Source organism: Mytilus trossulus, chromosome 1 (assembly GCF_036588685.1).
Source record: "Mytilus trossulus isolate FHL-02 chromosome 1, PNRI_Mtr1.1.1.hap1, whole genome shotgun sequence".
Taxonomy (NCBI): domain Eukaryota; kingdom Metazoa; phylum Mollusca; class Bivalvia; order Mytilida; family Mytilidae; genus Mytilus; species Mytilus trossulus.
Genome location: NC_086373.1, coordinates 30,048,176 through 30,074,636, shown reverse-complemented (window position 1 = coordinate 30,074,636; position 26,461 = coordinate 30,048,176). Strand labels below are relative to the sequence as shown.

Below are 26,461 nucleotides of genomic sequence, written 5' to 3'. Positions count from 1 at the left end.
CATCACTACCATGACAACGTTAAGTAACAATAGTCAAACTTTTATGAATTTAAACTTTTATGTCTTCAAATTGGTTTAATATTTATATACCATGTTTATCAAATGTTATTAATTAAGTTAATTTTCCCTTTCTAATTCCTTAATATGTCAATGTCTTACCGCCTGGACTAACGTTCATAGGGAAAAACCCCAAAATGGTACCCCAAGGGGGAAATTCCAAACTCTTTTTTTAACAATTTTTTATACATATTTTTTTTTAGTTGTTTTTTTTTTATTTCAGTATAAAAACAATATACGTTAGTGTCTTGAAATATGAAATTTATTTGCATATCGCACGAAACGGTAAAATGCTCGGTAGAACCTCGCATTTTCCCGTTTCTAAGCCTCATACAAATAAATTTCATATTTCAAGACACTATATGTATATTGTCTAACTTTCAAGTACTTTTCAAAACTCAGTACATTTGGAAAAAAGCTGTTTCATTTGTGTATTTGTAATTTCACCAGTCTGCCTGTATTTATTTGTAATTAGATCAGTTTACCAGCATTTACTTGAAATTTTGATATTACCTGATTCTATTATAATTTAGCCTGGTCTAAATAAAATTATTTGATTTTTGTCGAGCCTTCGACTTTAGTCGAAAAAGCGAGACTAAGCGATCCTACATTCTGGATTTTTTGAAATTTTTTTTGAAATTTTTTTTTTTTTGAAATTTTATTAACTTTCTTAAACTACACTGGGTGTCTACCAAACTTGGACAAAAGCTTGTTTATGATCATAAGATAGTATCCAGAAGTAAATTTTGTAAAAATAAAATTTCACTTTTTCCGTATTTTACTTTTAAATGGACTTAGTTTTTTCTGCGGGGAAACATTACATTCACTCTGTGGTTAAAGTTTTTAGACTTTTAATATCTTTCTTAAACTATCTTTGGTTTCAACCAAACTTTGACAGAAGCTTGTTTATGATCATAAGATAGTATCCAGAAGTAAATTTTGTAAAAAAACAAATTCATTTTTTCCGTATTATACTTTTAAATTGACTTAGTTTTTCTGCGGGGAAACATTACATTCACTCTGTGGTTAAAGTTTTTAAAATTTTAATAACTTTCTTAATCTATCCTGGGTTTGTACCAAACTTGGACAGAAGCTTATTTATGATCATAAAATAGTATCCAGAAGTAAATTTTGTAAAAATAAAATTCCACCTTTTCAGTATTTTACTTATAAATGGACTTAGTTTTTTCTGCGGGGAAACATTACATTCACTTTGTGGTTAAAGTTTTTAGACTTTAACTATTTTTCTTAAACTATCCTTGGTTTCAACCAAACTTGGAAGGGAGCTTGTTTATGATCATAAGATAGTATCCAGGAGTAAATTTTGTAAAAAGATAACTCCATTTTTTCTGTATTTTACTTAAAAATGAACTTAGATTTTCTTCCTGTTAACATTACATACAGTTTGCAGTTAAAGTTTTTAAAACATTTATTAGATTCATTAATTAACTATCCTAGATTTTTACCAAACTTGGACAGAAGCTTCTTACAATCATAAGATAGAATCACGAGGAATATTTTTCCTCATTTTTGTTGAGCCTGCGATTTACAGCAAAAGTAGGCGAGACACTGGGTTTCGCGGAACCCTTACAAATTTTTTAATAATAGGGTTTTAGTAATCTTAGCAATTTTATTCACTCAATTCTTTCAAATTGAAACAAGTTTTCTTATAAAAGTTAGTGTGAAACAATGCATACTGGAGATGAATATTTGCTAGAATTCTATTTTATAGGTTTCACTTGACTTACTTGTCACCACATTTAAACCTTTGTTAATTGTAACTCTCCTCTAGTCCACACCAATTTAATTCCTTGTTCGATGGACCGCCTGCACCAATTTTTTTCAAAACAGATTTAAAAAAAAAATATATATTCCCACTGCCCACATCCAGAAATGAAATCATGTCCATTTCCCACACCGTTTATTTTGTAAATTTTATGAAAGATATCAACATTTGTTTTTAAAATCAGTCTAACCTGTATAAAACGATTTTAAACATATAAGCACCCCACCACACTGTATAAATATCTGTGAGAATATTTGTTTCAGCATGAAACCAATTTATCCCAAGTGGGAGTGCTCTGATATAAATATATAACAGCTTAAATACCTGTACAGAACAAAACATTGGTTTCTTTCCCCCTTACTTAAATTCCCTATCAAAAAATGTTCGTTGTTAGAATAAAGTACAAAGAACATCTGAAAGATTTACCTTCAACTGCAATTATATTGTGTGCTGGCAAAACAAAACTATCTATAGCTGCTAAATGTTTATGCATCTGTCCTGATTGATTCAGTGGCCTATCTTTCAGCAGTTATGATCAGTTATCACTTGTTGATGAGTTTCATTGGTATTTTCCCCGTTTCAGGCTTTTGCATATATAAATTAGATAGTTGGTTTTTCTATGCGAAATTGTGTACACTTAAAATTTTGGTGTCCCTTATAGCTTGCTGTTTGGTCTGAATCAAATCCCTGTTTAAAAGGCCGTACTTTGACCTGTGTTTGTTATTATCAGGTTGAGAACAACCCTCCATCAGACAAGGGGTCATTTTACTATTTTAGAAAAGAAAATGGAAATGCCAAGGATTTGTATAGTGCTACTATCATGACTTTACAAAACCTTGGAAAAATTAGAATTTTTTACTCAAGAAGAGGAGAAATACATTATGTTTTAAACAACTTTTCTAAAAGAGGGGGCCACTTATTTTGAATAATATCAAACTGTTAAAGTAAATGTGCTAACATGGTTAAAGTCCAGGAATATTACAAAATTCTTGGACAGTGTTTTTACCATTTAATACAAGATATATATATATACTATATATATGTATATATATATAGTTCTTTGGGAAAATGTGAGCCCTTTTGTACTAAAGTGTTTTTTACAAAAAAATATATCATAACTTATATTGACCCCTCATAAAAGAGATATTTCTAACATTAAGGGGTTGTTCCCAACCTGATTATGACTTAGATGGAGAATTGTATCATTGTCAGTCACACATACATAGACCAGATTTAATTATTCGATTATTTCTTTGTGAACAGGGAAAAAATACTTCATAAATTAAAGAAATGTCAAAGTACAAATGATAAATCAAGTTTCAATATTGTCAAAACCTACTATTTTCTGTTTACAAAAAAAAATTATAATCGCTCCACTTCACTTTTCAAGCTTCACCTCAGAATTTGCAAGTTAAATATTTTTTTATTAAAATTTTCAAATTGCTCGCTTGCCCAAATTTGTTTTGAGTCCCAAAATCTGTAGAACAAGAAATTAAATTGGTGTAGCCCTATATAATTGTTTATAGCTGTAGAAATTAGTTGTATCAAGCCTACCTCCGACATCACTCTCTCCAACATATGCCTGTGTCTGGGCATAAAGTATTTCAGCATCACCACTTTCATCCTTCTGTGTGTCTAGAAAACAAATAAAATATGACTATCAGTTAAATAAAATTTAAAAAAAATTGGACTGAGACTATTCTTCTGTCTTTTTCTTTTACCTTTAGGTAAAAAACATAACTATGGTATGTCCTACAGTACATTCCGGTTATTTGCATAGCCTATTTGTCAGACGAAATTATGCAATAAAGCGGAGTATGCTTATATCCGAAATGACAAATTACGGAGTCAAATGACATCGATAGTGCAGATCAGCAAAGAAGAAAGATGTACGTCCATAGTCCACTTACAACATAATGAATGCTTATTTATTCTAATAAAAGTTATTTGTCTACTGTCTTACATTGTATTTCATTGTGTATTCTTTCAATAAAGTTTATAAACACATTTTGTTTTTGTTTATTTATGTACCGACTTTTCCTTTACCTGAGATACGATAATAAAATTGTTCTAAAAATACATTTGTTTCTATGACCCGGATGTACAAATTAAATTGTTACGCTTTGTTTAAAACAAACTGTTTAACAATACTACACAGTTTATAATCATTGTAAACAATAATTGTGTAATGAACTGCCTTTGATATTCAGTATTTACCAATTACACAGTGATGTGACACTGTTACTTTAACACCGCTAGTTTCGTTTATGCAAAGCAGTTAACAGGTGATGGGGCCATGCACGGGTTATTTGCTGGACACGAGTGTTGAAAGTGAGAAAATATAATAATCAGAAGTTAATTTTCTTTTAGAAAAATATTAAAAAGGAAAGATTGATGTATAAAATTCTTCAACCATATATAAATGCCCTGTAATATTTAACATAAATGTAGATCACCCAAGCTGAATTACGAAATTACACATTGGATAATGATCGATAATTAGCAGGCGTTAATGTTTTAAAAATTCACCCAAAATATAATCTATGAACAATGTTTGAAATCCAATCAATAATTAACACCTTTTGAGATAGAAGATCATAGAATGGTTGTGTTTTTACAACAATCAGCTGATTGACATTTTTATGACCTCGAGGCTTAAAATAGAATATGGGAAACTTTACCTGTGTACACATCGAGGCCTTTTCTATAATCATATAAACACGAAAGATACTGTTTTAAAACTTTATTTGAATAACACACAAGTAAATGTGAAACAATAATGAAAATTATGATGCATTCAAGAAAAATATACTTACCAAATTGCCGTTTCCAGTCAAAAATCTCGTCAGTTTTAACTGAGCATATCTAGCTGGCGATTATTTTCTATGCAATAAACCGAAATGCCACTTGTAAGGCTATGCATATAACCGGACAATTTAACATTAGGTGAATGGGAAATGGTTTTGTGCAGGAGAAAAGTATGCGATTAACCGAATTATGCTATTAAGCGGTATGCAATTAAGTGGAATCTACTAGTACTGTATTACCAAAATAAATGCATTCTCTACATTTTCCTCATAGATAAGACATAGCATTGTGGTCGTGTTATTTGGTGAAATGTTGATCATTTTGATGGTGAGGTATTTCACATATTTTATTGGTAAAATAAAAACAATATATTTATCAGATTTTCACAAATTATATATAAAAACACAAAACATAAACCCTTGATTTTTTGTTAGGTTATTGTTACTCAGTCTTTAGTATTCTGTGCAATTTTTTTTTGTAACTAGTTTGACTTTTCCATATTGCCAGTGTTGTCTTTCTTTTAACCTTATATATGCAATTGTTCTTTCAGTAACAAGTGTTTTGAGCAGTGTTTTTTTTCATATCTTCAATAACCAGTGTTTGAAGTTCTTTTTTCTACCCCTTACCTTCAACAACCAATGTTTGTGGTACATTATTAGATAAGACATCTTCATCTTCTGTTTCAGAACCAGAATCATCAATTACTGGACCAGTTGTCACTATAAATATAAAAGACTTCATATCAAAACAAATGCATTATTAGAAATAAAAACCCTGCAAGGACCAATCAGAAATCAATGCCTAAGAAATGTCAAGAATGAAATAAATTAAGCAAATATGATGCTAACAGAGATAACATTAATTATATTCCATGGATTAATATTAAATTCCATTGATTAATATTAAATTCCATGGATTAATATTAAACTCCATGGATTAATATCAAATTCCTTGGATTAATATACAATTCCATGGATTAATATTAAATTCCATGGATTAATATTAAATTCCTTGGATTAATATTGAATTCCATGGTTTAATATTCTATGAAAAGTAGATCAACTAGAACCATACCCTATTTGATCAGTAAGAATAAGGCATCTTACATGTAAATACAATTGTACATTGAAGGACTCTGAAAGTAATAAGCTATCAAAAAGGCCACCAGGTGCAGTGTTGTTGTTGAAACACATTATAACACTTTCAATAGAGACTGACTATATGTTGTTGTATAAAGGTTACAATTAACTAAATCACTTAGAGACTTTACCTTTTTGTCGTGCAGGAGTCTCACCAACAAGTACTGTAGTCTCTAATTGAAAAAAAAACAAACTTTTTATTTAATACAGAAACTTGGTATTTCATGTGCACCATTTCAAAATAAATATATTGGTCCGAGACCACAACTATTTCGTAGTGCATTTCTTTTAGAACATAAATGAAAATAAAAAAAAATCCCACCTGAGCTTTCTCAAAGAAACTTTTACAGTGTGTTGTACTACTTTTGGGACAAATTATATCAAAATTATAGAAAACTTCATCGGATCTAACTCAAAATATGGACAATTCTATGTTTAGGGCATCTTGAAATCTTTTGACAGCTTCTAAAGTGCTAATTTTCAACCTTTTTCAGCTGGACCAAATCACTACTTTCCTTTAAAATTCTGGACCCAAATTTTTTTACAGTGTAATTTCACCCCCCTTTGTGCAATTTGAGGCATTAAACATGGAGAAATAAATTTGGAAGGGGTATAAAAATTAATTAAGAAATAATTGCTTCATGTCATGCTCTATGCTCATTTTAACATGGGTAGGCATTATATTTGTCGATATTTTACACTGAGCGTTAGCCAGGTGTAAAATGTGGTCAAATATAATGCCTACCCAAGTTAAAATGAGCATAGAGCATGACATGAAGGAATTATTTCGATTCTAATATGACAAATACAATATAATTATAGGTTTATGTTAGCTGCTTGAATGTAAATATTGAAAAGGATAACGGTGGAAATAACGTTAATATAAACAGTAAGACCGTGCGCATGTGTCAAACATATTTTTTGCTCATTAGAACACGGCTTTGTTAACAAAGCGTAATAAGGACGTCATATTAGAATGGCAAGTAACCTACTGTCAACACTAGAGACAATATTCGTGAACAACGAAAATCAAGGGACAACAATTGTGGTCTCAGACCTAATATGCTCTATTCTCATTTCCAGATTAATATGTCTCTAAAATCATATTCTATTTTTGTAAATAAAGCTCTGGTTTGCTTTTAATCTCTGCACAAATCTCCAGAATCAATGAAGCTATTCTGTCAAATGTCTTATTTTCAAATGAAACTTGCCAATATGCAGAAATGTTAAATTCTATCTTTAAATGGTTGAACACTGCAAAAATCAATCTAATAAAAACAAATTTTAAGGAGAACTTCTACAAATGGCTAAAACTTGTTCTGTCAAATTTCATCCTAATCTTTTGTAAACTATAGGTTTTTAACTTCTGAAACTTTTATGACAAACAGAACAAAATCAGATAGTTAATAAACTAAAATTCTGTAAAAGTCTTATCAATATATAGATAAGTGAAATCTTAGAATTGTGGTTCAAACCAAATTAAACATATCGTATTAACATAGATTTTTTCTTTATTAGAAAATACTCTTTTTGATTAAATTTGAAGCTTTGTATAATTTATGTTTTAAAATGTAACACAGACTTTGGTGAAGATGTATATGTTACCTTTTTCAACAATAGAGTCATCCACCAGTAAAGATTTTGTAGCATTGTGCCTCTGTGTATGATTGGTGTATGCCTGAAGAAAATAAAAGTTTTTATTCCTGGGATACCAATTTTCATGGATTTTAAGGGTACATGTGAACAACAAATTTAAATGTTCAATATATAAGAAGTATTCTATAGGCTAGTAGAGTACTCCCCAGAAATTTTGGATAGCATCACATTTTGCGTAAAAAAAAATAACTGTATTTTTTTTAATGTCATTTGTCGCGTCGCGTTGATGCTCTATTTCCTTTATATGTTTTAGTTTATATTGTTCAATTCATAACTGAGAATACAATTAAACTATAACAACAAAAACAGTTGTTTCAGTTTATGTTTTCTTTATTTATTTATAGTTACAGAATTTTTTTTTTCCTTTTGTGCCAAATAAAAATAAATATGTGATTTCAGTTACCAAACAATAAGTCAAATGAATGAATGGTTCACTATAGTGCAACCTGTAAATATACAAAACTAAATATCTAGTACCCCAATTTTTTTTTTTTTTGTATTATATTAAGTAAAGATAAAGAAGCAAAAGTAGCCCAAAAAAAATCAATTTAAAAACTTTTTTTTATCATGTTTATGAATTTCTTTGTTTCATGGCACTCAATGAATTAGTCCCTGTTGTTTCTTATCTTTACATCAAATGATATGCATTTTTAACAAAGTTATCTAACAAATAGTCTGTAAATGCGTAGTTTTCTCTCTAGGTATATTTTTCTGTCTACTGTCCATCTGTTGTCATTATCATGAAAATGCGGATTTTTGTCATATCTGGTCCGGTTCCTCTCAGTTGTTTACACAAAAATGTGCAATGGCAGCCGTAGAAAAATTTATGAAATGAGTCCGAGAATAAACATTGTTTGACAAGAGATTGTGAATGAATAAGACACTTTTAATGCATTAAATGAATTAAACATAAACTAAAGCCAATTATGATAACTCTTGAAAGAAGTATTAAACTTATTTTAGCTCTAAACCAAAATTCTCACTCTCGTATTACCGGAAGAGAAAGAAAGTAATGGCATGATTACTGATTACATAAAATTAATCTGCAAAATGTAATCGATTACAGCTGATAAGGATTACCCCATGCCTGTACCCAACAACATAAATAAATCTACATTACATATCAATCCTAATATATATATAACAAATCTTTTTAAACCTTAATTAAGAATTAAACATTTTTGTCAAGGTTATAATAAATACAATCTTTAAATGGACAATGAATAAAAGTATTCAAAGGAATAAAATGTTCTTATGACTAATATCAACACAGCAAAATAAAGTATTCATAAAAATATGAATTCTCCTCAGTCAACAAAAATTGTTAACCATGAAACCAAACAATTCCACATTAGGTAGGTAGGGCTCAACATTCTAATAGCAAATCTACTGTACAATTTGCCAGTCAACACTGAGGTTGGGGCACATGCACTCGACTCCTTATTGACTAGGATTGTCAGTTTTCCTACCAAAGGTTGTGGTTCTCTCTAGCTTCCTTCACCAATGAAAACTGACCGCCATGCAATAGCACAATAGTGTTGAAAGTGGCAAGAAACAATAATCATACTACAAGTCAATAAGTTAACATATAAACATCCTCTCACCTGTGTTGGTTGTAACAAGTCAACACTGTTATCACTGTCATAATCATCTTCAAACTCAACAGTCACATCCTTAACATCATTGGCAGTCTGATATTCTGATTCTGATCCAGTCTCTGAACCAGCATCTACATCCTGAAATAATAAATCGCACATAAATTACATCATTGATCATCTGATATTCTGATCCAGTCTCTGAACTGGCAAGTTTTCTGTGTTTTTAAAATTGTACTGACTTCAAGTTGAAGCAAATAGATAAATAAAAGATAATGGTAATGCTTGTTAAATAGGAAAGCACATAATGTAGTGATAAGCATAGACCCAACTCATTGTTCAAAGTATCAGAAAACAGGAAGTATGTGCCTCCAAGATCAGAAAAGAGCTCATATGTTACAGCTCAAACTGATGATGAAATATTATATAATTTTTTTCTGTTGTGATGGGAAAATGTGTGAAGAAATTTTTCAGTTTTTTTAAACATATTGAAAAATTCAAACTATCATCACACCAAAAGAAAGTGTCCAACAGATCTGAAAAGTGCTCAAACAGTACAACTCATCACTTTCATATGATGAAAACATAATCTTTCAATCAGTTTACAGCTTTTACATTAATGCTAGCAAGACAAATCTTTGTTTGGCTTGCTTGCTTTGCTTGTATCAATTTTTGCTCAAGCATGGCAATCAAGATAGGCGGGGCTTCAGCTTGTATACATCATACTTAAATTTTATTGGATATGGCTTGAAGTATAGGGGGAGGGTTGAGATCTCATAAACATGTTTAACCCTGCCGCAATTTTGCGCCTGTCCCAAGTCAGGAGTCTCTGGCCTTTGTTAGTCTTGTATGATTTTTAATTTTAGTTTCTTGTGTATAATTCGGAGTTTAGTATGACGTCCATTATCACTGTACTAGTAGGCATATTTTTAGTGGCCAGCTGAAGGACACCTACGGGTGCGGGAACTCTTGCTACATTAAAGACCCATTGGTGGCCTTCAACTGTTGTCTGCTCTATGGTCGGGTGGTTGTTGCTTTGACACATTCACCATTTCCTTTCTCAATTTTATATTAAACAATACATTTTATTACCTTATTTCCAATGTAAAATTTACATGTAACATCACCAAACATTAGGTTATCCCCATTCTTTAGTTCATATCGCACATCTGGACTCAAGTAAAGCTGTAAAAATAATTAAACATGATTTTCCACTTTCTGCTTGAAAATTAAATAAAAGCTTTTAATTACAAGTACATGAAATGGCAGTAAAAAAATATAATTCTGTTTCTTTTATTTCACCATATTGGTAAATGACGAGTCCAGACCAATTCAAGAGAGAACTCTGGACAGGTATAATTTTTTTTTAAATTTATCTCCACTTTTACTGTTTCAAAAAATTTTAGTACCTAAATCTAAAATTTTACACAGGTACAGACAGATCCGGTATCCTTTCTTATTGAAAAAATTAATCAAGACTATTACCTGATTTCTTTTAGTCTTGTTTCTGCTATTTTTATCATATATCAGAAAAGATTCTCCCTTTATTTCAATGCATGCATGTTCTCTGGATAATCCCTAAAATAGAACAAAATATTGATCATCTTCATTATACTTAATGAGAAAACCTGGTATTTAAGGAATAACAGTACTGTAGTTGAAGAGTTGCCACCGTCAATTGTAGATTTGACGGTCGCAAATGCAGTTTTACTGGCGAGGTGTAGCGGAGACAGTAAAACAGAGATTTGCGACCGTCACATCAAAATTGATGGTGGCAACTCTTCAACTACAGTACTGTTATTCCAATTCTAATGCATTTCAAAATGAAATAATACGATAAAACTTGGAAAAATGTCTAAATTTGACAAATAAAAATAAATCAGTAAAACTTCATGTTTGATTTTGGCGCAAAGATGTCATTGGTAATTGTGACGTCATACAATTGAAAACTTACAAACTGGAGGTTATTACGTTATGTACGCTTCAAATTCGAATAAAATAACATTAAATCGACAAATTCGGGGTAGGTGTTGTTTTATTTTCAATTATATAGTAGTAAACGGACTTTTGTTGACTCAATTATTTCAAAATGGTTGTCCCTCTTTAGTTACGCCTGGTCAACTGTGGATTTGAGGGCAACTTTTAGACAAAAAAAAAATTGTTACAAAGAAATTGCATTAGAACTTCTCATCTTCCTGATCAAATCAATCAATATCAATATGGCTCTCTACCCTAAAGATCTTTAATATGCAAACTGTTCATGACACAAATCACAAGTTGAAGCAGTACATAACTAGAGGCTCCAAAGAGCCTGTGTCGCTCACCTTGGTCTATGTGAATATTAAACAAAGGACGCATTTGAATTCATGACAAAATTGTGTTTTGGTGATGGTGATGTGTTTGTATATCTTACTTTACTGAACATTATTGCTGCTTACAATCATTCTATCTATATTGAACTTGGCCTAAGAGCTTCAGTTGAAAATGTTAGTTAAAATTTACAAATTTTATGAAAATTGTTAAAAATTGACTATAAAGGGCAATAACTCCTTATGGGGTCAATTGACCATTTAGGTCATGTTGACTTATTTTTAGGTGTTACTTTGCTGTACATTGTTTCCCTTTACAGTTTATCTCTATCTATAATAATATTCAAGATAATAACAAAAAACGGCAAAATTTCCTTAAAATGACTAATTCAGGGGCAGCAACCTAACAGCAGTTTGTCCAATCCATTTGTCCAATCCATTATTGCTGTTTACAGTTTATCTCTATCTATAATAATATTCAAGATAATAACAAAAAACAGCAAAATTTCCCTAAAATTACCAATTCAGGGGCAGCAACCCAACAACAGGTTGTCCGATTCATCTGAAAATTTCAGGGCAGTTAGATCTTGACCTGATGAACATTTTTATTCCACGTCAGATTTGCTCTAAATGCTTTGGTTTGCTTCGGGCCAGGTGAGCTAATAAAATAGTGTTCCTCATTTCAAAGTCCCAGCGTAACCTTCAACCTGAAAAACTCTCAACTCACTGCAAACTTGACAGTTCTTAGCACTGATTTCAGCTGAATCCTGAAGAAATCTTGCTTATTGTTCTTTGATGGATTTTGAAATAGATTCAAGATTTTTATAGAAATATATCTAGTTTAAGTAATAATGAATGTCATTTTAATCTGAACTAAAAGTCTTTTACCTTCAATGGAATACAGACATTACAAGATTCTTCATGCCGCCCAATCACATTGTTTCCTGTAGAATAGATGAATAAATATATTTAAACATGTTGTTAAAAAAATTAGCCATCACAAATATCTAATAAATTTTGAAGTTTAAACAAAAAATGTTCTAATATGGTTTGATTTTGTGAAGGTTATTAAATCATCAAAATAAGCGATAGTAGGATTGTTTTTATTTTTCGACCTGGGTCATGGGGATTGAATGGGTGGTTGCCCATGTGCTTTATGCAAAATAACACTTTTAAATATATGACATTTTGAGATTTTGGCCATTCTTATTACTATAACAAGAATTATACATGTGAGAGCTCTAAGACTAGATGGAATTTGGTAAGGGCTAACAAGTAGCAAAGTATTTCTATATGTCCCCTGCAACATGTCAAAATAGGACAAAGAGAGGCTTGATGATTAGCCAAACAATATTTCAAAGAGTAAAGCAAAGGAAACCAAGATAACTTGTTTAACAATGAAACGGATTGTACAGCTTTCAATTTTCATCAAATGCAGAAAATCCTATTAACTTTCTCATTGTTTGATCTGTCTTTGTGGGGATTAGGGAGGATTACAACTCACATAGGTTCTCAGAACACAAAAGTAAACTGATAAGCTTTTGATTGCCAATAAAACACAACATTAAATCATCATAAATAAATTCAAATATTAAAATATTTTACCTTCATACAGTGGAAATGATTTTTCAGGAAAGCCTTTCTGACAGGAAACATTTAAAATAGCCACCTGAAATAAGAAAATAAGAGAAGAATCTGTAATTTTTAAATTTCACAAACAATCTACAAATATTTGCAAGAAAATTTCACAAACAATCTACAAATATTTGCAAGAAAGCAAGGAAAATGGTATGGTAAAATTTATGAAAATGTAAATTTCAATAATTTTTCCTAACTGTATAATGCTGTAAATAGTCTAGTCAAAATAGCATTTGACCTCAAAAAAATTGCAACAGAATTTGTTTTTGTATTTTTCAATTCCAAATGGCTTTCTTTGTAACATACTAAAAGTCTACCAAAAAATTTGAGTGGGAACATGGATTTTTTTGGGTAAAAGATAGCAAAATTTGTCAAAAATAGCGAAAAACTGGGAAAAGCTTGTTAAACATTCATTTTTTATGATAATCATTTCAAATCAAAAGTTTTACAACAGTTTATACAGTGTTTATGAAATAGAATAATAAACATTTTTTTTTTTTTTTTTATAAACATGGAATTTTAGGTGAAAACATCCGATTTTTGTTGGAATTTGAGATTTTCATAGATTGAACCAAAACAGGCAGGAAAAATATAAAAAATGGTAATAGAAGTTTATTTGATTTTTTTTCAACAAAGACAAAAAAAAATATTTTAATCATTCCAAAACTTTACAGCAATTCCTTATTGTGTAAATTATTATTTTGGGTAAAATATAGCAAAATATATCAAAAATCGTTAAAAACTGGAAAAACACCAATTTGGAGTTTAATAACTGCTATTGAATCACTCCAAAATAGAAAAATGGAAATCTTGATATAATTATAATCAAAACAAACAAAAATCACTGTAAAACATATAGTAAAAAAACTGATTTTAGGTGAAAAAGCTAAATTTGTCTAAAAATCGTCAAAAACAGGAAAATAAAACTACCATTCATATTTTTCAGAATTCGTTTTTTCGACAGACTCATGGTTAGGTGTCACAGTTTCGTTTATAGTTGCATCTAATAATGTTAGAAGCTTATCAGGTGTGTGGAAGTTCCATCAAAATTGGATAAACTTTTCTATTTTTGATTTCCCATAGTCTGTAGGATGTACTGATAATACACTTGAAGACTATGAAATTACCCTGAATCTGATGTTGGTGGTAAACTTTTCACCTGAACCAATGTGTTTCCAGGAATTACTATGAATTTTGATTTTCTCTAAAGAAGAATGTCAAGTCCTTCCATCAAATCAAATCAAATCAAATATTTTATTATAGTCTCACCTCTCTACATGTACAATACAAACATGAACACAATATATATATACAACATGTTTTAATTAAAAGTACAAAACAATCTTAAAAACATTCGAGAGCCACTCTCAAAAGAGTTATGAGAGACTTTTACATAAAAAAGGACAGCTCGATAAAAATATAAAACATTTTTTATCTATATAAAACATTCTTCCTTTGAATTAAAATATCATGGCAGATTTTGGCCGAATAAAAGCATAAATTTTTATTTGTAAATAAAAATATAAATTTTTCATCATCATTTAAGTCTAAAAAATCGATATTAAAAGAAACTGCTCTAGTAAAAACCTCTCGTCTTGCCTGTGAATATAAAGGGCATTTAAGTAAAACATGTTTCTCATCTTCAATGAGTTTCTGTTGTATACATGAATCATTAAAACAAAATCTATTTTCACTTAAAACCCCTTCATATCTGCCTGTTTCTATTCTAATCGGCGCCACACCACATCGAAATTTAGCAAAGGCGCTTTTATATTTTCCTGGCATACATGGCATATGAACACTTAAATAATGTTCTTTATAATATTCTTGTTTAAATAATCTATATGTACGCAGTTTACTGCGATCATTTGTGTTTAAATCATTACACCATTTTCTCTTGTACATATCAAAAACATTACTTTCCGTATTCTTAATATCATTTTTACTAAAAGTACAGTTTATATTACAAAAATTTTCAATATTAAGTTCTCTAAATTTACTATGAACTCTAAAATTCCAGTTTTTAATTTTACTGTTACATATTCTATTTGCCCATAAAAACACTTTTTTATTAAGTCTGGTATCATTCATTTTCAAAAATCTTGACCAATTTCTAAAAATACATGACCATTGTTTAATAATACATGGCATCCAGCCCGTATCTCCATATAATGATAAATTTGGGGTATATTTACCAACACCCATAAAAAATCTCATGGCTCTATTTTTAATTGCATTAATACATGTAAACTCCCTAGCTCCCCATATTGAGGCACCATATTCAATAACTGACATAACCAGTGTATCAAAAAGTTTTGTAAAAATTGAAAACTCAAAACCACCATTAGCTTTACTTTTGGCAATTAACAAACCTAATGCCCTACTGGCAGACTTAGCAACAGCTTTTGCCATATCTATATAATTCAAATATTCATTTAACACTAGTCCCAGATATGTATATTTTTCTACAATATCTATGCTATTATCATTAAACATAAATTGAAACTTTGTTCTTTGTACTGACTGGGGTCTAAAATGAACAATTTTTGACTTGCTTAAATTTACAACAAGATCATTAGTGTTACACCATTGACTTAAAATGTCTAATATTTTTTGTAAATCTTTTTCATTATCACACATAAATACAATGTCATCTGCATATACAAGTACAGAAACAATATCATCATCAAGTTTTATGCCAACATTTAACCTCTTGACCTCATCAATAAGATCATTAATAAAAATATTGAACAAAAGAGGTGAAAAAATGCACCCTTGCTTTAATCCTGACTTTACATTGAACCATTCTGTCATATGGCCATTTATTTTAACACATGACTGTACATTATTATAAATAGCATGTAATGCTTTTAACATTTTCGAACTTATACCTAATGACTCAAGTTTGGTGAACAATAAGCCTCTATTAACCCAGTCATAGGCTTTTTTAAAGTCTATAAATGCACAAAAAGTTGAAAGCTTTTTTAATTTTCTGCTTTCAATGATAGTTGTTAATGTATACAAATGGTCAATAGTGCTACGGTCTTTTCTAAAACCATTCTGTTCATCATTTAAACAATCTAAATCATCAAGCTTACTTGTAAGTCTAGCATTAAGTACTCCACAATAAAGTTTATATGATGACGGGGCTAAAGTTATTCCCCTATATGACATAGGATCATGTGGGTCAGAAGTGGACGACTTTGGAATTGGCGTTATCATACCCTTACTCCACAAAGATGGAATTTTACCAGAATCATAACAAATATTAAAAATACGTGTCAATGCATTCAAAGCAGTATTATTTTTAAACAATTCAACTTGAATATCATCTATCCCAGGTGATTTGCCATTTTTAGACAAATTCAAAACTTTATAAACTTCATCTATTGAAATTACATTATCCAAAAATTCATCAAAAATAACCTGGTTTGAATTTAAGCTAATACTACTATGATTTTGGTTTAACATATCACAAAAACTATTCTTCCATGTATCTATTACTACATTTTGATTGCTACATAAGGAACCATCACTTAATTTTACTTCCATTGGTATATTGTTTTGACGTTCATTTCCCACACCAATTTTGCCGATCTTTCGCCAGAATTCTTTTGGGTTGCTGGCAGTGTTCATCAATTCTTCCTGCGACGAAAACCAATATTGACGTTTGGCTTTCTGGACACTTTTGTCAAACAGTTTTCTTTTTTCTACATATAAATGGCGTAAATTTTTACTGGTATTTCCTTTACATTTAGTCCAGACTTTTTCTGCTTTACAAACATCGTTCCATAAAGTGCCTAAGTTGTCAGTCCACCATGGCTTCTGACATCGCCTAGGCTTATTGTTATTACTATTATATAAAACAGTTTTACATGGTAATTTCTGTGACATCTCAGACTTCATCACTGTTACAAAGCTATCATACATGTCATCAATGGCAAATTGTGTCATTTCACTATGTTCTAAGTAAGAAATAATATTATCAATACTAGTTATGATAGTGGGGTCACAAAGCCAGTCCTGTGGAATATTATCAGTGCTATATTTAACTTTTCTCACAGGCTCATGATCATTTAAACTAATATTATCAACAAAGTTAAAATTCAAGCTCATAGACCAAGTTAAAACTGAGTGATCTGGAACAATCCTACGCAGGTCAAATTTATCCACCATACCAATGTTCTTAATTAGCTCAGTAGTTCTATGTACTGTGAAGTCACTGAAAGATTTTAATTGTTCATATGGTAGCACACAGTAGTCAACCACACTTGAGCCTCTGGTTGATATGAAAGTATAGTCATTATGAAGCGAGTTACGACCATTCAATATACAACAGTTCACATCAATAAGGAAGTCGCAAAAGACACTGCCATACGAATTGTGCTGAAAGTCAACGATGTTCCGCTCCGGTAATTGATCTACTCCCTCTATAAAGTCAGAGAAGTCAGAACAGCGGCTATTCCAATCTCCACAAATATAAAATGCATGACCATTTGGTATCGTATAAATATGTGTCATAAGTGTCTCCATAAAATCATGGACGTTAACAGCTCGTGTTGAATTCTCAGGTGGCAAATACACTGCACAAACATAGAATATATTCGACAAGCATAGTTTATCCTGTAGTTTTACCCATAAAATTCCATCTGTGACATCATTCACAATTTCAATATTAAAGACATCTACAATTTCTTGGCGTATAAGAAATCCAACACCACCTGATCCACACTTCGCACGTATATGAATATTCTTACGGTTATGGCCGTACCATTTATAGCCTTTTATATTTATACTATTAGAATTTATTAAATGTGTTTCACCAATGCCCAATATATCCACATCAAGAGAATTAATACAGGCCACTAAAAGATTATATTTATCACTTTTAAAATCATCATTCCAACCGTTTACATTCCAAAATCCGCATAAAACCTAACTACGACCACGGTATCCACGATTACTTTTATTTCCTCTTCCCCGTTTATTATATCCTCCTCTATTCATGCCGTTTGATTCCCTATTGATTTCCTCATTTTCTGGAATACGGGTTATATCACGTGACTGACTATTTGCACTATCAACATTTTTGTTATGACCATATTTTCGGGATTTAAATTGAACACGACTACCTTTCACTTCAAGATTATCATTACCAATAGCATTCACAATATTGCGAAGATTACTATTTAATATACGTTGGGCCAATGGAATAGAATTTTCCAAAAACACATCCTTATAATTTCTAGAATTTTTTAATTCCCTTTTTTTATCCATCACTTTTCGCTTATCAGATGTAGAAGATAGGGATGCGATAATAACGCCACTTTTTCCCTCTCTAAATGACTTCTTGCGTTCCGCTGAAACAACTTTTACATCTTTTAAATGAAGCCCATCACGGATTAGACCATTAATTTTCTTTTCTACGTTTTCATTAGATGATTCTGGTATATTCCTAATTACAATACGGCACTTTTCACTGTTATCTATATCCGTATTAGCCGAAGCTTGTTTAACTATATCCGCGTATGATTTTTCCATACATTCAACTTTTTCGGTGACACCTTTAATTTCCGTCTGAAACTGTTTTTGAACCTTTTGAATTTCAATGGTAACTTTCTTGTCAATCATACTTGCTATTTGATTAGGTATATTATTTTCGAAATCATCAATGCGTTTTGTAATCATCAGAGGAAGTCCTCCATATTTACATGTTAGTGCTTCTTCTCCTGCTTTGATAGTATCTGCTTAAATTTCTAGCCCTCATGATCTTGATATTTTTGGTTAAGTTTTTTTTTGCCCATTTCAAAAAGCCTAGACGATGAGTTACACTCTGTTATAGATAAAAAAAAAAAAAAGAGCAACAAATTACAAACATTCTTTCAAAGAAATACTGTTCTTTGTTCCATATTTTCATTTTTTTCAGATTTTAAAATAACCTGTTTGCACTGTTGATTAACATGATGAATCAGTACAGTCACACTAATAGATCCGTATCATCACCATTTACTTTGTCTATGACTACTAAAGACAAAGCACACTCAAATGCTGTTTGCACAATAAGAAGATCTGCATCATGAATCATATTTTTACATTTAATGTTATTGTGCTTTAGCTTGTCACAACGCATGTTAATAAGAGCTTGTTTGTTTTGACTGTTTGACATGAAAAGATTCTTTTTAGAAATGGATAATAGATTTTTTCTTTATCAATACTACATACATGTTTTTTTGAAATGGGCAAAGGACTTCCATGAAAAAAAAACTTAACCAAAAGTATCAAAGCAGGAGAAGAAGCATCCATTTAGGGCAATTTCATAGTCTTTAAGTGTATTATCTGTGCCAAACATGGATTTAAATTAGAAGTTGACATAGATCCAACAGACCATGCAGATTATGGTTGGGAAATTTCACATGGGAAACTTCGTCCAATTTTGATGGAACTTCCACCTGCATCTGATTTTTTTTTAACCATTATAAGATGCAACTGTAAGCAAAACTGTGACACCAAATAATGTGTCTATAGACAAAATGGTCTCCAGAGGGGTTGACTGTTGTGGTTTGAATTGTTCTAATTTTGTTCCCATTTCTGAATCTGACTTTACTGATGAAAAGATATTTGTTGTATACAGAAAATTATGGAATTATCTTTAAAAAAAATGTTTCCATGTATCTCGTCATTTACATTTAAATCATTATCAGTTTTGGTCAATGAGACTTTTTACCTCACATTATGCATGGTCAACAAATCTTGGATTTTTCGCTTAAGGTAGTTCGCTGCTTAGTTTCAAAATAAATAGCTTCCCATAACACTAAAATTGAGAATGGAAATGGGTAATGTGTCAAAGAGACAACAACCCGACCATAGAAAAAAAACAACAGCAGAAGGTCACCAACAGGTCTTCAATGTAATGAGAAATTCATGCACCCGGAGGGGTCCTTCAGCTGGCCCATAAACAAATATATACTAGTTCTGTGATAATGAACGCCATACTAATTTCCAAATTGTACACAAGAAACTAAAATTAAAATAATACAAGACTAGTATATATTGATTGGGGATTAATTGAGGAATCAAAATAGCAAAAATTAATATAGGTGTCAATGTGGTTGTTTTTGAGATATGGGTTAGCCATTAGAGTTTTGGCGGGAAATTGTTCTCTCTTGATTTTTCATATCTTTATCATTGACCAGTTAAAAGTTCTCAAAAACTAATAAAAAATAAATAAGATTTTATAAGACAAGTGGCTTATAATTATGCATGTGAATGATTTATAAATAGAAAAATTGGGGTCCATGGGCATTTTTTTTTAGGCATTTAAATGGATAAAACCAGAGTATTTCGAAATCTGACAAAATTCCAAAACATGACAAGCAAACATCTCTTGTTGGTGAACATTGTATGAATTTAAGCATTGCACTTTTTCATATAAAGAATATGAATTAATTTTCACTAACATTATAATTGATTTCTGAAAAACTATGAATTTTATCAGTTTTTTTTCAGTTTTTGACAATTTTGGGCCAAATTTAGCTTTTTTCACCCAAAATCAGCTATTTTCAAATTTGTTTAACTATGAATTTTGTTTGATCTGATTAATATTCTGAAAAGATTTGAATTATCTATTTTTGAAGTGAATTAAAAACAGTTAAAATTCCCAATTGGTGTTTTTCCAGTTTTTAACGATTTTTTGATGATTTTGCTATATTTTACCCAAATTCACCATTTACCAAACATAAAGGAATTGCTGAAAAGTTTTGGAATGATCAGAATAAATGTTTTTGTCAGTTTTGAGCTACCAACTGATTTTCTTTTTTGCCAATATTTATATTTTTGCTGTCCTGTTTGTAATCAATTCACGCTTTGGAAATCTCAAATTCCAACAAAATTTGGATGTTTTCACCTAAAATTTCATGTTTATATAAAAAAGCTATTTTTTTATAATTTCATTTTTTAAACACTGTATAAGCTGCTGTAAAACTTTTTATTTGAAATGTTTAGTATCAATAATGAATGTTTAACAAGCTTTTCCCAGTTTTTCACTATTTTTGTCAAATTTTGCTATTTTTCACCCAAAAAATCCATTTTCCCACTCAGATATCTTGGTAGACTTTTAGTATGTTACCAAGAAAGCCTTTTAGAGTTGAAAAATACCAAAAATAATTCTGTTGCAATTTTTTTGAGGTTGGCCACATTTTTCATCTTTTTTGACTAGACTAAAATTAAAGGAATGATTGATCCATGTTGACACACTTTTAACTGTTTAAAGGATTATCAGACAATTTTAAAAAGCATCATAGAAAATTGTCAATAGAAATAATTTAAGGCAACACTTTTGTTTTTATAGAAACACTTTTTATGAGATATAGGGGTCAAAATATTAATCATGATATATATTAACCAACTATATTATATACCAGTGTATACAGACACATGATTAAGTCTTAGATTCATGATTCTTTTTATCAGTTGTTAGTGGCTTTTAACTTGCTGTCAGTAAATACTCTCAGATCTGTACTTTGTTCTTTTTGTTTTTGGGATACATTGTTTTTATAAGGGACGACATAAACAAATCGATGTAGGATACAAAACTTAAATCAAATAGTTTGGGTGTGGGGCCGGGGGTCAACATTGATGCAAGTTTTGTTAATCTAAAATCCATTTTACATATATCCATATAGGTAAATCATTTTTTCCCAAATTAATTAAGAAGGGGGGGGGGTAGACAAAAAACTATGTGAATTAAGTTTTTTATCCTACATTTACATTGAACTTTTGATTTCGTCCCTAAGTACCTGGCCACATCCACTCTATGTTTTAGTTGTATGTATTTATACTTGTATCCATCTGATGAGTTAAGCTTTTTTCAACTGATTTTTATAGTTCATTCTTATGTTGTACTGTTACACCACTATCCCAGGTTAGAGGGAAGGTTTGAATCCTGCTAACATGTTTAACCCTGTCACATTCTTGTATGTACCTGTCCCAAGTCAGGAGCCTGTAATTCAGTGGTTGTCATTTGTTGATGTGTTATATACATATGTTTTTTTCATTTATTTTTTGTGCATATAAATCTAGGCTGTTAGTTTTCTCGTTTTAATTGTTTTACAAAATGCCCCGAAATGACTAATGTTACCAGGGATGGGGTAATCGTAATCTGTAATCGTAATCGATTGTAATTGATTACATTTTTTCAAGTAATCGACATTTATCTGTAATCGACCATATTTTCGATTACATGTAATCGTAATATAATCGATTACAGCAAAAATTATGATGTAATCATCATTTACTTTCGATTACATTTCGATTACTTTAGTAAAATAGTTTGATGAAATGAAACCTATATTTGAAATGAAAAAAAGACAAACTGCATGTATTCAACAGTTTATAGTACTGATAAAATAGAGTGTATTAATATTGCTTGAGAGTTTATAAGATTAACCAGTATATTTCTATCATTTGAAATAAAAGACTTTTAATGTTTGTCAATACTTCTAGACCTTCTATATCATAACAAAAAAGTTAAAAATAAGAAAAATAAATTCAATATAGGAAAACATATGTAGTCTTAAGTTTAGTTATGTACTGCATTGAAGTAGTAAGTGTAATTGTTATAAAATTTCTTAAAGCTTAATTTTCAATAAAAGTTACAATATATCTCAATGCCTTAATATAGCCTTTTTGTGATAATGCAGCGAAAAGCAACCAACAAATAATCAATCAATTTGTGTTAGAATAGATAACCATCGACTCGTCATAATGGTATGACATCAAATAAGGTTATATATAAGTGTTTATATTTGAATTCGTATGAAGCTTCGAGATATTTATAAACTTTTAAAGTATAGACAAATTTTCATAAACAGTCGATTATTGTACAACTCAGTGTGGATCTAAAAGAAAGAATACAAAATCATTTTGATAATCAACCAATGCATTGAAATTTTTATTCAGTAATGATGTAGATACATGTTCAAATTTTGCCACTAAAATGTATATTGTTTATGATTTTGAAATCTCAACAGTCTTCTTGTTTTTACTAATCAGATGATCAAAGACTTATAATCAAGGAGACACAGACTTTGTTATGATATCAATTAGGTCTGATTAATTATAAGTGAGAGATTTATTCACTATATATGCCCCTAGGTTATAAATTATTCTCCATTGACAGTTTTATTAGGTGTAATTAGGGGGATTATCCAAACAAAGGGATTCATGATATTATAAATTATAAATTTCCATCTTTTAAATTTTTTTAAATATATTTTTATTTATATTTTGTTTTTTATTCAGAGGAAGGAAACCTCTCTCATTGCCAAGATTGAATTTTATTCAAATATATGTTATAATAATAAGTAATTATATCAAACTGAAGTCAGTATAACAGAAAAACTTTGCAAACCATTGAGAAAATTAAATGCAATATTAATTAAGAAGCAATTGATGCAATGGTTGCATATGCATGTTCTCATGTTGATCATTACTAAGATTTTTTATATAGTTTAAACCCTCTAAAAGAGCTTCCATCTAGAAACCACTGTCAAAATAACATTTTATAAACCCTGCTTTTAAAGCTGTTTTTGTAATGTTCTAAATTTCCACTCTAAATAAGTTGAGCAACATAGTTGTGTTGAAACTTTGTTCATTATTTTAAAGCGTGTAATCGACAGTAATCGAAAAGTAATGTAATTACTTTTGATAAAGTAATCGATTGTAATCGATTACATACAAAAATAAGTGTAATCGATTATTAATCGATTGCACAAAAATCCTTCATATAATCGATTATTAATCGATTACATTTGTCAGTAATCGTGCCCATCCCTGAATGTTACATTAGTCATTTCAGGGCCTTTCATAGCTGACTATATATAGCTATGTGGTGTGGGCTTTGCTCATTGTTGAAGGCTGTATGTTGACCTATACTTGTTAATTTCTGTGACATTTGGTCTCTTGTGGTGATTTGTCTCATTGGCAATCATACAACATCTTTTTATACATACACTTTTTTTATTATCTGATACATCATCTTCATCTTGTTCAAATTCATCAAGAAACAAGGCCTGTGTTTGGTCAAAATCATGGTCATCTGCCATATCTTAAAATCTGAAAAATATTTTCATCCATTATTCCAACTAAAGCTAAACCTATAAAATACTCTAGTCTCATTGTTCTGATGCTGAGCACTATAAGTTCTTACAATTCACTTTGGTGGTGGTCCTATACACTTGCACATTCCTTAATGAGTCTGGATGCCAAGATTCTGTTGTTGAAGTACAACAAAGCAAAAAGATGGCCCTGGGTCTGTCTACTCTGTTTATGCTGGTACCTTTGTAGGTTGCCTTCAGACACTAACTTAAGCTGTATCCCAAAAGTGTTGACCTATATATATGTTTCTGGGTACTATTAACTCATTAAGCCTTGCACACACTGTAATGTTTATGGTTTCTAATATTAAAACAATAAAATATTCTAGATCTCTAACAATTAAGCTCTGTAATTATTTGAAGAGTGCATGGAAAGCTAGATCTGGTATTGTTGGTTAGTTACAACATGTATGTTCCTATTGTAATGTTCTCTGTTTTTAGTCTTTTGACACATTATGTATATATTATGTATTGCCATAGCATGTTCTATATGCTTTTGCAAATTAAATATTCATTCAGATAAAAGGATCAAATAAGAACACAAGCTATACACTTCTGATCTCTATTGGGGAATTATTAGATTTATACATAAAATACTGATTAATCCATAACTACAATTAATTATGATTTAATTAAATAATGTTTATTCAAACAACAACATATGTCTAACAATAAATTACGATTTAATTAATGATGTTTATCTTATAAACATTTTGTTTTGATGCAGCAATATTAAAATTATGTATAATTGGTAGATAAAATATGCATTTCTAAAAATGGGTCTTTTTAAGTAAAATGGCACAAATTTATAGAAAATGGAACAACTTCTTCCAAAGAACTATATATTTATTATGGGTTGTAAAAAATTAGTAGCCTTGAAAATAGTGAAATTTTCTTATTATTTTCATAGGTTTGTATCTTCTCAGTAAATCAAGAATTTAAGATAGGGATTATCATCTGTTGGAAAATTTTCATGCATTTTTCATGAATACTAGAACATACCCGTGAAATCGCAGGTCCATGACTGAATTAAAGTATATAACTATGTGCAAGTCATATTGTAGTATTGGTATTGTCATCAAATAAAGTCATGCCGATTATAAGATGCAGAGTTTTCTCTGCTTTCAAAATCTTTCTGCTTGAAAAACCTTTCTGCTTGAACCCCTGTCGACCTGGAACTTATCAACTATTGGTAATATCAATTATTGGAAATCAAAAGGTCCTTGAATGGAGTATTTTTCAATCAACAGCATTGTCCTATATAAGTTATAATAAAGTTGAACTCTTTGATTCACTGTTTTACGTCATGCCCGCTAACAAATTGAAAACTACCTAAACGCCTTATTTTCAAGTGCAAATTTTTAGTATTCGTATGGTCACCTTAGAAAGTCTTACTGATTAAAATACTACAATAGGGAACAAATTGACAATGATTGAATTTAGTAGTGTCAACCCTGTGATTATGACCCGTCTAATACATGTAGCATCCTAAATACAACTTTTGATGGTGTGCCTGTCAGATGTGGAACGTACAGATAAGGTAATAGGTAACAGGTGAATATGTATTATAATATTGGCAATATTGATTATGTGGAAAACAAAAGGGTCTGGACTGGTGTAATTTTTAATCAACACTATTGTCCTATACTGTATAAGCTATATATAAAGTTGAATTCTTGGATTTGTCGTTTGTATCTGATGACAGCTGACAAATTAGACCTTGTTATTTTAGAATTATACATTTTTTTTGTACATGTAGATGTGCCATTTTAAGGGAAAAAAAACTCATTTATGAAAATTTTGTTTTTAAGCACAAGGGATTGTGACTCATTTGGGGAACAGTTCCCCATGTGGTGGGTTGTTCCCAACCTGTTAAATATATATGCATCATTTAAATGCATATAAATAAGTAGGAACGAGTTTTACCATGGTACAAGTTTGCATTGGTGGAGTTACATTGGCCACATATGCAACAGCACTTCATAGACAAAGTTGTGACTGAGTGCAGAAATATGAAGATAGATAGATAGTTTGCAATGTCGCACAACGGCATAATATTTTGCAAAATATTTGCCAAATGGTACGAGATAGTTATAATTTCCTCAATGCCATAGGTACGTTTGTCACCAAAATTTGACAACCGTGTGTCATATGAAGCTTAAATCTGATATTCAGCACTTCAAAGAAGACTATGCACAAGTCAAATGTTCATGATGCATATAAAAAGTCGTTTGCAAAATAATAACTGTGCGAAACTGATATTATCCCCCCTTTTTTCTAACTCAATTAGAAAAGTTTAGAACCTTGATTTCAAACGAAC

General features: G+C 30.4%; 1 protein-coding gene across 4 annotated transcripts in view; it reads right to left on the bottom strand.

Moving 5' to 3' along the window:
- LOC134721130 (mediator of DNA damage checkpoint protein 1-like) overlaps positions 1-26,461 on the bottom strand; it is a 57,415-nt gene that overhangs the window by 30,780 nt on the left and 174 nt on the right. For 3 of the 4 annotated variants that reach the window (XM_063583908.1, XM_063583898.1, XM_063583927.1), the window contains exons 2-11: positions 23,998-24,100; positions 12,956-13,019; positions 12,239-12,294; positions 10,527-10,619; positions 10,134-10,226; positions 9,051-9,182; positions 7,396-7,468; positions 5,922-5,963; positions 5,278-5,370; positions 3,398-3,478 (exon numbers count right to left, since the gene is read on the bottom strand). In XM_063583908.1, coding sequence (XP_063439978.1) covers positions 3,398-3,478; positions 5,278-5,370; positions 5,922-5,963; positions 7,396-7,468; positions 9,051-9,182; positions 10,134-10,226; positions 10,527-10,619; positions 12,239-12,294; positions 12,956-13,019; positions 23,998-24,090 — 820 coding nt within the window. In that variant the 5' untranslated portion in view covers positions 24,091-24,100. The remainder of the gene's footprint in view (positions 1-3,397; positions 3,479-5,277; positions 5,371-5,921; positions 5,964-7,395; positions 7,469-9,050; positions 9,183-10,133; positions 10,227-10,526; positions 10,620-12,238; positions 12,295-12,955; positions 13,020-23,997; positions 24,101-26,461) is intronic. The other variant, XM_063583916.1, reaches the window with a different exon arrangement.